Below are 12,775 nucleotides of genomic sequence, written 5' to 3'. Positions count from 1 at the left end.
AGTCGAATGTTCAACTTACTGCGGTCTTCGGGTGGTGACGTTGTCTCAATTTCGCTCAGGAGATTTTCGACTCTGTTAGTCAGAGCTTCGTGAACTTTCCAATCGTGTATTTCTTTCCGCAATACGTAAGTTGGGTCTCTTGAACTAGCCGCATCGGTATCGAGGCTCGATACCTTTTTCGCCTTTCTGGACTGTTCAGTAAATTCTTTTTCTTCATACCGCCTCCCGTGAGTATGCAAAAATGGTGACGATGGCAGCTGATACTGAATATTGTCCCGATTTTCTTCATCTAACACACAACACAGGCTCCCCTTTTTTTTAATTGCCTGTACTTTTCCATTTAAATCTCTCGTTTCACTTTCCGGGCTCAAGACCCGCGCTGACGCCAACTTTGATGCCGTTTTACAATTAGAATTGGCAGACTTTGAACGCACTCTTCTCGGCCCGGTGGTGTAAATTATCCCACTTGCTGGGGCAGTCCAGTATTCCGTAGAATGTTTATCCCCATTTCGCGTTTCGTTGACTCGTATTGGTGCCTTGTCACACCGTTTGATCTTATCTCCAGGCTTCTTTCCCTTCTGTTATTAAGTACAAGATTATTATCTACATCAATGTGACCATACAACATTAATAAAATGATCCATTATCGCGAAATAGTTATTAAGTTTTCTTTCTTTTCCCCCAATATTCGCATATCATTATGCCTACTTGCTATAATGGAATATAAAATATCGATAGACGCTATTGGGCGGCCGAAAATATGCTGATCTGACAGAGGTGTAATTAGTGAGAAAAGTTTATTTTTATTGCATCTTTCAATTCCGTACTAATGCCCGCACCACTGTAAACGCCTGACTGCCTGCAAGAACATATCCGTACCCTGATGTACGCATAATTATCACTTATAAGAATCAGCTGATTACTTTGTTCAGCGCCATATTGCTCTGCAATCTGCTCATACTTTGAATATCAATTACGGATATTCCGCAGTTATTATTTAGCATAAACGGGGATGTTCATTGATGTTTCAAGCTGTAAAATTAAAATTGCGCGTCAAAAAATATCTTATAATTTTTTTAAAAAAGTAATATTTCGTCGAGTTAGGTCAAGTTACTTGCATCAAAAATTTCTCGTATCCACCCCAGTTACGCTCGATTCAGGTTTTACAAATTACCAAGAGTTAGGTTATGGAAATTAGACCAAACAAATATTAAGCGACATGATAATTTTATTGAACCAGGTAATTAAGAATAACGAAATCTACGATATGGCAAATTAAACTAAGGACATATAACACGAAATTAAATATAAAGAATAACAAAGAAATTGATTTTTTTTCGTGAGTATTACTAAAAATTCTGCTGTGCATTAATTGTGAACGAGATATGACTGTAATCTCGTTGTATGTGTAATTCTCTGGTGCGTGGGTGTTTTCCAATAAACACTTAAACTTACGCTCATATTTTTTGTTTTCTATTCACAATGATCTTGTGAACTGTGCGATGAACCGTCTGTTAAACACAAATGCAACGCCGGTCGAGCACTGAACCTTAGCAGCGGTACGTCAGGAGCGGAAAATTTCAAGTACGATGTCATATTAATATTGCGGGGTGAATATTCACTGAGGATTTGTTTATACTACAATCGGTATTAAGTGGCTGATCGATACGATTTAGGCGGTTGCAAAGACTCGCGGAATTTCTTACGATTTTAAACAGCTAATGGGGTAAATTTTGACGGAGCCGTGTTGGCCGCGTTTAGCGCGTTTGAAAACTTTTTGTTTAGCTATCGCTGGCCTAGCCGTCGCCACCTGTCAGTGATCGCTTCCGATACGGAAACATCTGTTCGCTTGTTTCATTTACACTCGGAGATGGCTTTGTTCGCTGCTTTCTATTTTTGCTAACCGCAGCTGTAAGCATAACTCAACTAATCAGATACTCTTGTTGTTGTCGATGAAAAAATATAGCTATATTCGCGTATGAGCGAACTAAGAGCGACTCAGCGGTATGATTCATGGACGTTTCGGCGCTTGATTCAAAACAAGTATCTAACCGACGTGAAACGATTGTGATTGATATTAGCAGAATTATTTCAGATCTACGAAATAACAGAAGCAAAAAGATTTGATGCGGGCAATCGTTTCAAATATGTTATCTGGCCCTGAATTCACCCGCACAGTGTTAGTTATCTCTTCTATTTTCAAATTTTAACATTTATTCTCACATTTCATCGCTCACTTGACTACACAGTACTTTAGTTTATCACTTTTGCCGTTCATGAAAAAGCGCCACAAACACTGCAGACAATGCGATTTCTGGTATTCTGACATTATTCGCGCTGTCATTTGTGTTTTAGGTTAAAAAAGACTTGTAGTAATTATTGATACAAGGGTCGACGGAAGGGTTGAACATTTATAAGAACCATGGCCTCCTGTCTCGAAAATATCCAAATTCCGGCGTGTGTTTGGTTTGACGGTGGTGAGAAACGAAATTCTTTGATGTCCATGCTTGCTGGAACATTGGTAAAAATAATATATTTTGTATTCTTTTCTGTACGATTCTATACCATAATTAAAACAAAAAGTGAAATTAACTGCCATCATTTCAAGCCCCATAGATAAGAAATATATTTGAATAGATTTTGTAATGATAGACAGTTGGATTGATAATTGCTTCATTTTATGAGCAATTTCCAAAACTTGCCTTCTTTTATCTAATTTACTAAACTGTCACATGACAGTGACAACACTGTTGTAATTATATTTTAGCAGACTCGTCAACTGTTATTCCTTATCGTTAATTAATACAATAAAATCCAGGCAGAGTCTTGTTATTGACTGCGGCCATTGTCGGCACTCCTGTGTCTCATTTTTATGGATTATAAGTTGGGTTCGTTCCTCTTCTGCTAGAATTTCCATACTGGCAGTCGATGTCAGAATATACCAAAAATTTATATGTTCAGTTCGTGTAACAGTATTAGCATTGTGTTTGTCAGTACGGTATTTTTGTTTAATGTTAAAATGATCTCGTGTCACCAAGTGATGAATAATTGAAAACAATGTAATTTTGAATATGATTTTTAATTAATTACAGTTTTTCATGGGATGGTGGTTCATAATTGATGCTCAAGCTAAATATCCCTATTTAATGCTTGACGCATATCACGTGTGCGGAGTGTTTGGTACCATATCGCTTTTCATGTAAGTAAGGATTAATAACCTATGCCAGTCCATAAAAAATTATGCTGTCTACTCAGGTGAATGACACATATTTTTTTTCCAGGGTTAATTCAGTAACTAATGCTCAGATTAGAGGAGATGCATATAATGGAGGATGCCTTGGGGTCAAGGGTGCCAGAGGTTGGCTGTTTATCGGCTTCGTCATGGGGTTTGCGGCAGTAATAGCAGCATGTTGGATTTTATTTACTGACTTTATCAGAAAGGGTTAGTTCAATGCGAGAGTTTTGAACCTCCAAGAAAAAACTACTTTCATTTTGTCATTTATGACAATACATCTTGAGAAAATGCACATCAGTGCAGTTTCGTTGATATAATCTATTTTATTGGATTAACATTTTCAACTTACAGATGTGTCGCATACCTGGCCTGGGGTTGGGCTTTTTTTACAGAACGTATTTATATTCGTGGGATCATTGACTTACAAGTTTGGTCGTTCAGAAGATCAGTGGGGTTGAACAGCTAATACATTACTATTATATTTATTTTAACTAAGGTAATATTTCTATTCTCAATCTCTTACAGATATTTCGTAACTATACGATGTGTATCTAAAACAGTAATTGTCAAAAATATTACGAAATATGGTTATTTATGTGTAGTACTCAGCTACCGCCTACTTATTATAAGTATGTATAATAATACTGCGCATTTAATAAGTGCTTATTACAGCTGAACTTGTAATAAATATTAATTGCAATCATTTTCAAAGATGATTATCGTGAATCTTTTGTTTATGTGTGTATTCTAAATGTAATCTACTCTCTTGTATGTCCTGACATTTTGCAGAGACTTCTTATTGCTTTCCAAGTTTCCACACGTTGTGGTCAGGGTGAACAAAATTCTAAGTACTATGAATTATGGATAGAAAGCAAAATAAAATGTACTATCTCATTAATTGATGGCGCGATATTAACTTATATATTTATACTTGATATTGTCAAAATATATATTCGATACTCGTAATTGAAAGTATCGTTCATACTTGGCTGTCGGAGGTGATCATGTTATATTATGAGGAGAATTAATTGATTTTTTCAATCAGAAAGGTTCAACATTTTTTTCGTTATAGTATTTGGTAATTCATGATTGCAGCTTGCGCATTGAGTTACGAATACTGCGGGAGAATTTTTTTACTGTTATAGAATTTTGATTGGTCAACGGGGACCAATAGCAATGGCTTGTGACAAGTAATTCGACCAATCCGATTTCGCCACACAAACACATGGCCCTTGCAGCCGACAGAAGCTTGGAGAAGTAGAGTAAAAGTCCAGTGCGGAGCAATATCTGTTTTTATCCGCAAATACAAACTGTACATTATTTCCAATGATCCGTTAGTGCTGTTTGTTGAGAAGGAAGCGTTACACTTCATTATTAGATAAACGGTATGTCAAAATCGTCGAGAATTGTATGCTTTGTCCGGCCGGTAGTCTTAACCAAATTTGACAGCATGACAGCCTTGCTCATCGCAATAATCTAATTTTCTGAATATCCTAACTAATACTAGTCATCATCATTTTTTTAGTGCAAAATGAATCGTAAGAGAATGCTTGCCGTTTCACTGGCTTTTCTCGCTCTCAGTATATTCATTGACAGTACTCATGGAGTTGCTGTTATGAGCATCGACTTTGGCAGCGAATGGATGAAAGTTGCCATCGTATCGGTGAGTAAACACTACTAATTGTATTTATATACAATTCTGTTCTATTTTCTACCCAGTCATAGTGCTCAGTTATTATTTATGTATTGCGATTCAATCTCTTACCATTCAATATGTTTAAAGAATCGCTCGGTATTTTTTACTACTGACCTATTTAAACGATACATACTTTGTTCAATGAAGGAAATGATTTCAAAGTGCCATGTAAATTGTATAAAGTTCATTTTTGGTAGTATTGTAATGGAATTATTGAGTACCACGTTTAGTAAATGTGGATTGTCACATGGCACTTCCAGACTTGATTATGTAGATAGTTTAAATCCAAATATAACAAATTCTTTTGTTTCTTTTTGTTAAACTGCATTTTCATTCGTCAATCTATTATTCAGCCTGGAGTGCCGATGGAAATAGCTCTAAACAAAGAATCTAAAAGGAAAACTCCGGTAACAATCGCATTTAGAAATGGAGAGCGTACCTTTGGAGAAGATGCGCAGGTTGTCGGTGTACGATTTCCTAAAAACAGCTATTCCTACATCTTGGATCTTTTGGGCAAATCGATCGATCATCCATTGGTTAAATTATATCAAACAAGATTTCCTTACTATGAGATTCTTGCGGATGAAGAACGTGAAACGATTATTTTTAAGCACGATGAGGAGACATTTTATACACCTGAAGAATTACTCGCTCAAATCTTGTACAAAGGAAAAGAGTTTGCTGAAACATCTGCCGGTCAAAAAATAAATGAGGCTGTAATTACAGTGCCTGGATTTTTCAATCAGGCTGAAAGAAAGGCACTGCTTCAAGCAGCCGATATTGCTGGATTAAAGGTTTTACAGCTTATAAATGATTATACAGCTGTAGCTTTGAATTATGGAATCTTTCGAAGAAAAGAAATCAACGAGACTACTCAGTACATTATGTTTTTCGATATGGGGGCCAGTAGTACGACAGCAACTGTTGTTGGATATCAAAATGTGAAAACAAAAGAAAAAGGTTACGTTGAAACCAATCCGCAGGTTAGCATTCTGGGTGTTGGGTATGATCGAACACTTGGAGGCCTTGAGATGCAAATTCGTCTCCAGAATTATTTGGCCAAGGAGTTTGATGCCATGAAAAAGACGCCAAATTCTGTTTTCGATAGTCCACGTGCCATGGCTAAACTTTTCAAAGAAGCTGGACGTGTGAAAAATGTTTTGAGTGCAAATGCTGATCATTATGCACAAATTGAAGGATTGCTTGATGAAAAAGATTTCCGCGTACAAGTCACTCGGGAGAAATTAGAGGAACTGTGCGCAGATTTGTTTGAACGTGTTGCAAGGCCAATCAAGACTGCATTAGAGACTTCAGGTCTGCTTTTGTGCAAATATTTTCTGAATTAATCCCAACGTTTTTAAATTTCTCACAATGTTTGATATTCCATTCAATTACAGCTTTAACTATGGATATTATCTCTCAAATCGTTTTGGTGGGAGCTGGTACTCGTGTACCTAAGGTACAAGAAAAATTGACGGAATTTGTGAAGCTTGAATTATCTAAAAACATCAATACTGATGAGGCTGCAGCCATGGGTGCTGTATACAAAGCTGCTGATCTTAGCCAAGGTTTTAAAGTCAAGAAATTTATCACCAAAGATGCAGTACTATTCCCCATTCAAATTGTCTTCGACAGAACTGTGGACGGGGCAACTAAAAGGGCAAGTAATATTTGAATAAGTACATCAGTTTAAAGTATCCAAACTTACCACTCATTATAATATTTCGAGGTATTGGTCAAAATTGACTAACACTTGCAGCTGTTTGGATGCCACTAACTCAGGTTAAAGGATTACATTGAATTCTTTAAATAAAACCCTCGACTTATTTCCTCGTTTTTAGTTAAAAAAGCTAAAAGTGCCCGGAAAATTTCATAAACTCTTTGAACAACAAAACGAATTCCTACAGGTTCGAAGAATGCTGTTCAACAGAATGAATGCTTATCCGCAGAAGAAGATAATTACTTTTAATAAACATACCGATGACTTTGAATTCAGCGTGAATTATGCTGAGTTGGAATATTTGCCCGCCGATGAAATGGCGTAAGAATTTATTCTGTTATAAAATATATAACCTTGTTAATTTTTCGTAGCATTATCTTCATTCGAGTTCTTGGAAATTCATGAAATATTGAACTTTTTTAACCATATTAATTTTACTGATTAATAGGGCTGTTGGTAATACGAATTTGTCAATAATTTCTCTGAGCGGCATAGCTGATGCTTTGAGTAAGCATGCCAATGAAGGAACTGAAAGCAAAGGAATCAAGGCGCACTTTGCAATGGATGACAGTGGAGTTTTAAATTTGGCTAATGTTGAATTAGTGTTTGAAAAAACAGTTGTTGCAGCTGAGGAAGAAGAGGGTACTTTTTCAAAGCTTGGCTCCACTATAAGTAAACTGTTTGCAGGTTTGTGTTACCTGCCTTGCAGAAAATGGTCGTACATTCAATTTTTTTTTGTTTATTACCTTGTTTCTTTATTTATTTATTCTTTACTTTCAAGAAGATTGCTTGTGTGTGCATTCGTTTCTGTTATCTAAATTAGCCTAATTTGTAGTTTGTCTATGGCAGAGAACTTTCTTTTCTCTCCTATAGCAGTGTAACAGCTAAATGTACCGATTTGCTTATGTCCACTACTTACATAAAAAAATGTACTAATTCTTGACTGCTTTAAAATTATAACTATAGTTTACGTTCATTCTTTCGCAAACTTTGCATCATAAAGAAAATAAAAATGGTGCTCCAGCATTTATTTCGTTTGAAGACATATCTGTCGGACAAAAGTTTTGGCCTGTTTGGATACCTTCAGGAACAAATAAATTTGAGATTGCTATCGTCATGTAAATACTAAGTATATACTGCTTTTGCTATCTTATTGGGTATTTTTTTATTTTATTTTTTTTATAAATCTGAAAAAACACCACATGTACAAAATATTTCAAATGATTATAGTGACACGACCATTTTTTGTCAATCACTCATTCATTTTCAGTGCACAATCATTATTGCGAAGTTTTTTTTATCAATAACATATCCGATTTTGGTATATTCCATATTTATTTTGCACAACCTTTGTCTACAATTTCTTGTCCATGTTTGCCAGAAATTAAATCTCTATTCGGTATATTTCGTAGCCTTTTGGTTGCTTGTTCTATCATTTGTTACTCTCGAAGTTATAATACAGAACAGAACTCATTCACTGTTATTTTTAATTCTCAGGATCAGATGACAAAGAACCAGCCGAAAAGGTTGAAGAACCATCAAAAGAAGATATTAAACCAGTTCACGAAGACCCAGATCAACTTGGTGTACAAAAAGAAGCAGATGCAAAGCCACAGAATCAAAATGAGACTCAAACAACTGAAAATAAACCGAGTAATAAAACTGAGAAGATAGAAAAGGAAAAAAAACCCAGCCTAGTTACCCTCAAAGAGCCAATCCCGTCCACTGAAGTTAGGCTAGGACCAAAGACTCTAGAGGGACCAAAGCTCGCAGAATCAACGAAAAAGTTAGTATTATAAAAATAATTTCTTATAAGCACTTGAAAACATGTAATTAATGCATTTTTCAGAATTGAGGCTCTAAATCACCATGATTTAGAAAGAACTAGACGCGAAAGAGCTCTGAACAGTCTCGAGGCATTTGTTATTGATGCACAACAGAAATTGCAATTGCCAGAATATTCCGAAGCTACAATACCTGAGGAATCTGAAAAGATTTTAGCCGCTTGTTCGACAATTTCTGATTGGCTGTATGAAGATGGATATGACGCAGATGCTGACACTTATGAACAAAAATTGGCGGAACTGAAAGGATTGACAAATGACTTGTATGCAAGAGTTTTTGAACATAAAGAGAGGCCAGAAGCTTTGAAGGGAATGGTTTCCATGATTCATGGCAGTACTACGTTCCTTGAAAAGGTGGCAAACGTGACCTCCAGCAGTGAAATATTTACCCAAGTCGAGTTGGAAACTCTTCAAAAAACTATTAATGAAACGCAGGTAAGATAGCCAGAAAATATTTGTAATTTAGGGTAATTAAAAATTGAATAAATGAATTACCTAATTTTATTCGTGTTATACAGGAATGGCATGATAAGGTCGTGAAAGAACTAGCGGATATACCTTTATATGAACCTGTGAAATATACAGTTCGCGATATTGCAAATAAAATGGCAATTCTGGACAGGGAAGTAAAGTATTTGGTAAACAAAGCAAAAATTTGGAGGCCCAAGCCAAAGGAAGAAGAACCAGCAAAGAATAAAACAACTGATAAATCAGACGAGGCTACAGCAGAAGTACCAGACGGTTCTGAAACGGCAGAGGTTCCTGCTACTGCAGACGAAGCACCTGTAAAGACAAAAGAAGAAGAAGAAGACAAAGATGACGGAGTTGTAGAGGAAGAACAAAATAGTAATGTTGAAAGCAAAGGTGAAACAGATGATGGCAGCATTGAAATTGGTAGTGAAAAACATTCGCAGAATGAAACTGGGGAGACATTACAGTTGCCAGAACCTGATCCAGTGAAGACTAAGGATAAACCTAATCAAGAGGAGCCGCACCAAGAATTATAAGTGAAAAATGTATTTAAAAATGTATGAATTTTAAGTAACGTTTGAATGATGTGTGTGTTAGCGAATTATTCATTATCTGCACATTTCAACGATCAAGTACATGTGTTAAAAGTCCTGGAGACCCATGCAGAAGATTATTATTTAATTCTCTGATGTAACTTGAAACGCTGAATTCTATATTGAATTTTCTATCTCACATAGAATATATTGAGGCAAGGAAAAAAGTGTGATAAATCAGTCTTTACATAGGAGATGATAATATTCCGTGCTTCTTTGAAGTAAAAGAAGTTTTGTCCCTTAGAGCATAACTCCTTTTTTGTCATTAATATTTTACATCATCGGTTTGGTATCAGTTCTTCTCCACTTTCTAAGAAACTGTACAATTATTTCATCATGTTCTTTTCAAACCAGTCGTAAAAAACATAAATTGGTTGAAAGTATGTAAAGCTTGAGTTACCAGAGAGATTCTTAGTCTAGAATTCGTAAATGCCTGGGGTCATATAAAATCTCAGTTATTAGGCTTGGTTAAAGAAGAGATCGAGAATGAATCATGGTAGCAATTGGAATGATGAACAATTTAAATACAATAAATATATGAAAGTTAATTGATATAACTTAAATTTGTAACTTTTTAAAATATCATCTCGTTTAGAGTAACAAAGAAGGGTGCAGTGCTCTTATATTTTTCGAATAATAATCGTTGAACAACGCACAACTTTAGATTGACATTGTCTATCAAAATTGAAAACGGAAATAGTCATTTCTTAAATATCATTCCAGTTACTATAGAGCACGAGAAATATCATGAATACAATGCAAACAAAGTAGTTCCACATTCAGAAACATGACAAAACAAAGGATTAGTAATTTTTATGACAAGATATCTCAAATGAGTTATTTGGTAATAATGTAAACTTATGTATGTGATTATTGATACTATCCTAAAATTTGCATTACTGGTCATTCATGTACTGTATTTGCATGTTAACACAAATACAACCTAGCGTTGTAAACTCCATTCCATTATAAAATTATTCATAATCTCGACAGTGAAATGTGTTATTTATTATTGATTTGGGTGAATAAAAGTGCATTTGTTAAAAAAATTATTCTCAGATAATATTAACAGTTCCTGGCAGTTTTCAAAATTATATATTTATTATTCGTTTTGAGCTTTGATGTGAATTTATTAAAGTTCAACTGACACTTCTTTAGGGCAGCAAATGCCTCAAATTAAATTAATAACACTATAAAATGCTTCACTAAATTATCATTTTATCCTAATGACGTGCAGATCACAAGTTCTGCTGTCATTACAAAAATAATTTGCCAGTGCTACAGAATATGACAGAAACATAGACGTATAATATCAGTATATATTTATTAAAAATGTTATAACAATACGTACTAATACAACTATAAAAGCTAAGGATCAATGGAATTAACTATTTCATCCATGTCTAAATCTGGATTGAGCGTTGGTGTAGAAATCGGACTCTCTTGCTGGTTTTGCCAAACGTCTTCTTTCGTAGCTGTAATAGAAATGATAATAGAACAGAGAAATTAGTAAAGGAACATGCGATTAAGTTAATTGATCTATTTCAATTAGTCATGCATCACAATGATGAACTCATTAATAGCATTGATTAAATTTTTTGCAATGAAAAGGTATGAAATATTTGGGAATTAAATAAATAGAACCAAGTACAGCTTGTGATAATAGAACAACTCTCAATGTCACAATGATGCTCTAAGGTACATAATATGGATAATTAGAATTATGTTAATTAAAAGTCAAAAGCTAAAAATTGAATTTCAGGTTTTAGTTTTAATAACTTGATGTTCACATCGTTCTCTACATTTGATTATACACTGTTGTTGAACTCGGCAGTATTCTTCTTCCAGTACTTTGTTGAGATCAATTTCTTTTTGCATATTTATCAAGGCATCATCAATTCTTTGGCACAGTGTTGTCGATAGATTATCCATGCCTGCTAGATATGTTGTTTCAGATGCAGCAACAGCCATCTTGTGAACATAATCCATAAAGCCAATCAGTTTCTAAAATTTATGAGAAGATCTTATTGAAACTTTTCCTAACTTGGAAATTGTAAACTCTTCCCAACCAGATCTTTCAAATTTTGGTGTAACTAATGAGAATAGTGTTGAATAATTGAAAATATTCTCACTGTAAGAATTTCCTTTTTAAGTTGAACCTCAGCTCGCACTTCCACAATCATATCCCAATGTGAATCACACACTTCATAAGTTAAAGTTTCTCTTACGAGGACGATCAATTTAGTCAACATATTTCTGTTGAATTTTTAATATGAAACCATGAGTAGAATTTCCATACCCATATTCTATTGATTATTATTAGTTACTTATTAAATCTAAGTTCCTGATGGCTGTTAATATACCATGTTTACAGAGTAGTAACATTGCTATAATTTTATAATTCACTGGCATCTTACCTATAATCTCTACTTGTCGATTCAATTGCAGAATATGTAACTGTCAATACTTGTGAGGCCGTGTTTACCGCGTCTATTGTCGACTGTTTTATCATATAATCGTAGGACAATGTTTTAGAATCAGGTGGCTCCAGAGTTAGCTTTTGATCCGCACATGGTTTTTGTGTTGATGTACTGTTAACGAACAATGTTGTCGAGGCATACTAAAAATAGGATATTAAAAGATGCAGGCAATGTTATTTGGGGACACAGTTGGACTGCGTCATGGAAGATCTTGAAACTAAATTTTGAAAATCTTTTTGGCTGAGAATTCTTATAACATTGTTCAAGTCTGTGATAATATTCAATTTACGACTTTAATTAGGAAGTCTCGACTGCAGCTTGAAAGTTCAAAATACGATACCATTATAGGCCATGTTCTTCTGATGATAGCTTTCAACACTTGACGGCATGCCATTTTTTCGTTGGATAATTTAATGTTACAAATGGAGTTACCGGCAAAAAATCACGTTCGTACGAAACAGTAAGTTTAGGTTAGAAGCATAATACATGATGTGACGTATTGCGAGGTATCTGGCAAAACAGTCAATATAATTTATCTAACACTTAGCTAGGACTTATGCCTCTGTTAGTCCAAATCATTGCGTACTCATTTTAACCTGTTTATTGTAATTTTAATGATCAATTAGCTCAGAAACTGTTCGTAAATCATTGAGTTAATCAGTGAACCTGGCCTAGAACCTGGTTTGAAATAATACGCCTGACGTCGTGGGCAATGGCAATTCGGTAAGTAGTTCCG

General features: G+C 34.9%; 4 protein-coding genes across 7 annotated transcripts in view; 2 read left to right on the top strand and 2 right to left on the bottom strand.

Annotated features, from left to right (window-relative positions):
* The window catches only part of LOC124185124, a 48,079-nt gene extending 45,718 nt beyond the window's left edge, over positions 1–2,361 (bottom strand). Inside the window, exons 1-2 of the mRNA XM_046575554.1 lie at positions 1,456–2,361; positions 20–578 (exon numbers count right to left, since the gene is read on the bottom strand). Of these exons, the coding sequence (XP_046431510.1) occupies positions 20–578; positions 1,456–1,461 (565 nt within the window). The 5' untranslated portion in view covers positions 1,462–2,361. The remainder of the gene's footprint in view (positions 1–19; positions 579–1,455) is intronic.
* A 23-nt stretch (positions 2,362–2,384) lies between these two features.
* On the top strand, positions 2,385–3,961 carry LOC124185133 (transmembrane protein 50A). The gene is made up of 4 exons (XM_046575568.1): positions 2,385–2,521; positions 3,093–3,199; positions 3,282–3,442; positions 3,587–3,961. The coding sequence occupies exons 1-4, from the start codon at positions 2,423–2,425 to the stop codon at positions 3,691–3,693; spliced, it is 474 nt and encodes a 157-aa protein (XP_046431524.1). The 5' UTR covers positions 2,385–2,422; the 3' UTR covers positions 3,694–3,961.
* A 496-nt stretch (positions 3,962–4,457) lies between these two features.
* LOC124185126 (hypoxia up-regulated protein 1) lies at positions 4,458–10,557 on the top strand. 2 transcript variants are annotated; one of them, XM_046575558.1, is made up of 9 exons: positions 4,458–4,620; positions 4,761–4,898; positions 5,285–6,245; positions 6,329–6,591; positions 6,839–6,972; positions 7,100–7,293; positions 8,149–8,437; positions 8,501–8,930; positions 9,014–10,557. In XM_046575558.1, exons 2-9 carry the CDS (start codon positions 4,767–4,769, stop codon positions 9,500–9,502), a joined length of 2,892 nt encoding a protein of 963 aa, XP_046431514.1. In that variant the 5' UTR covers positions 4,458–4,620; positions 4,761–4,766; the 3' UTR covers positions 9,503–10,557. The 2 variants fall into 2 exon arrangements, with proteins under 2 accessions (XP_046431514.1, XP_046431513.1); XM_046575557.1 differs by having other exon boundaries at positions 7,100–7,338.
* A 301-nt stretch (positions 10,558–10,858) lies between these two features.
* LOC124185132 lies at positions 10,859–12,711 on the bottom strand. Of its 3 annotated transcripts, none has more exons than XM_046575565.1 (5): positions 12,380–12,711; positions 11,977–12,179; positions 11,692–11,815; positions 11,350–11,563; positions 10,859–11,034 (listed from the first exon to the last, which is right to left on the bottom strand). In XM_046575565.1, exons 1-5 carry the CDS (start codon positions 12,431–12,433, stop codon positions 10,928–10,930), a joined length of 702 nt encoding a protein of 233 aa, XP_046431521.1. In that variant the 5' UTR covers positions 12,434–12,711; the 3' UTR covers positions 10,859–10,927. The 3 variants fall into 3 exon arrangements, with proteins under 3 accessions (XP_046431521.1, XP_046431522.1, XP_046431523.1); XM_046575566.1 differs by having other exon boundaries at positions 11,362–11,563; positions 12,380–12,703; XM_046575567.1 differs by having other exon boundaries at positions 11,350–11,530; positions 12,380–12,703.
* Between the last annotated feature and the right edge of the window lie 64 nt (positions 12,712–12,775).

This window comes from Neodiprion fabricii, chromosome 6 (genome assembly GCF_021155785.1).
Source record: "Neodiprion fabricii isolate iyNeoFabr1 chromosome 6, iyNeoFabr1.1, whole genome shotgun sequence".
In the NCBI taxonomy this organism is placed as follows: Eukaryota; Metazoa; Arthropoda; class Insecta; order Hymenoptera; family Diprionidae; genus Neodiprion; species Neodiprion fabricii.
Note: the sequence above shows the minus strand (reverse complement) of the source record. Positions and strands in the feature narration are given on the sequence as shown.

What these genes read in the sequence shown, in the direction of transcription:
- LOC124185133 (XM_046575568.1), top strand. Translation starts at nt 2,423, where the DNA reads ATGGCCTCCTGTCTCGAAAATATCCAAATTCCGGCGTGTGTTTGGTTT. An exon ending in GGTACCATATCGCTTTTCAT is followed by an intron (nt 3,200 to 3,281) that starts GTAAGTAAGGAT and finishes TTTTTTTTCCAG; the next exon opens with GGTTAATTCAGTAACTAATG. An exon ending in TACTGACTTTATCAGAAAGG is followed by an intron (nt 3,443 to 3,586) that starts GTTAGTTCAATG and finishes TTCAACTTACAG; the next exon opens with ATGTGTCGCATACCTGGCCT.
- LOC124185126 (XM_046575557.1), top strand. Translation starts at nt 4,767, where the DNA reads ATGAATCGTAAGAGAATGCTTGCCGTTTCACTGGCTTTTCTCGCTCTC. An exon ending in GACTGCATTAGAGACTTCAG is followed by an intron (nt 6,246 to 6,328) that starts GTCTGCTTTTGT and finishes ATTCAATTACAG; the next exon opens with CTTTAACTATGGATATTATC. An exon ending in TGGACGGGGCAACTAAAAGG is followed by an intron (nt 6,592 to 6,838) that starts GCAAGTAATATT and finishes GAATTCCTACAG; the next exon opens with GTTCGAAGAATGCTGTTCAA.
- LOC124185132 (XM_046575565.1), bottom strand. Translation starts at nt 12,433, where the DNA reads ATGGCATGCCGTCAAGTGTTGAAAGCTATCATCAGAAGAACATGGCCT. An exon ending in TCGACAAGTAGAGATTATAG is followed by an intron (nt 11,816 to 11,976) that starts GTAAGATGCCAG and finishes AAAATTCAACAG; the next exon opens with AAATATGTTGACTAAATTGA. An exon ending in TTAAAAAGGAAATTCTTACA is followed by an intron (nt 11,564 to 11,691) that starts GTGAGAATATTT and finishes CATAAATTTTAG; the next exon opens with AAACTGATTGGCTTTATGGA.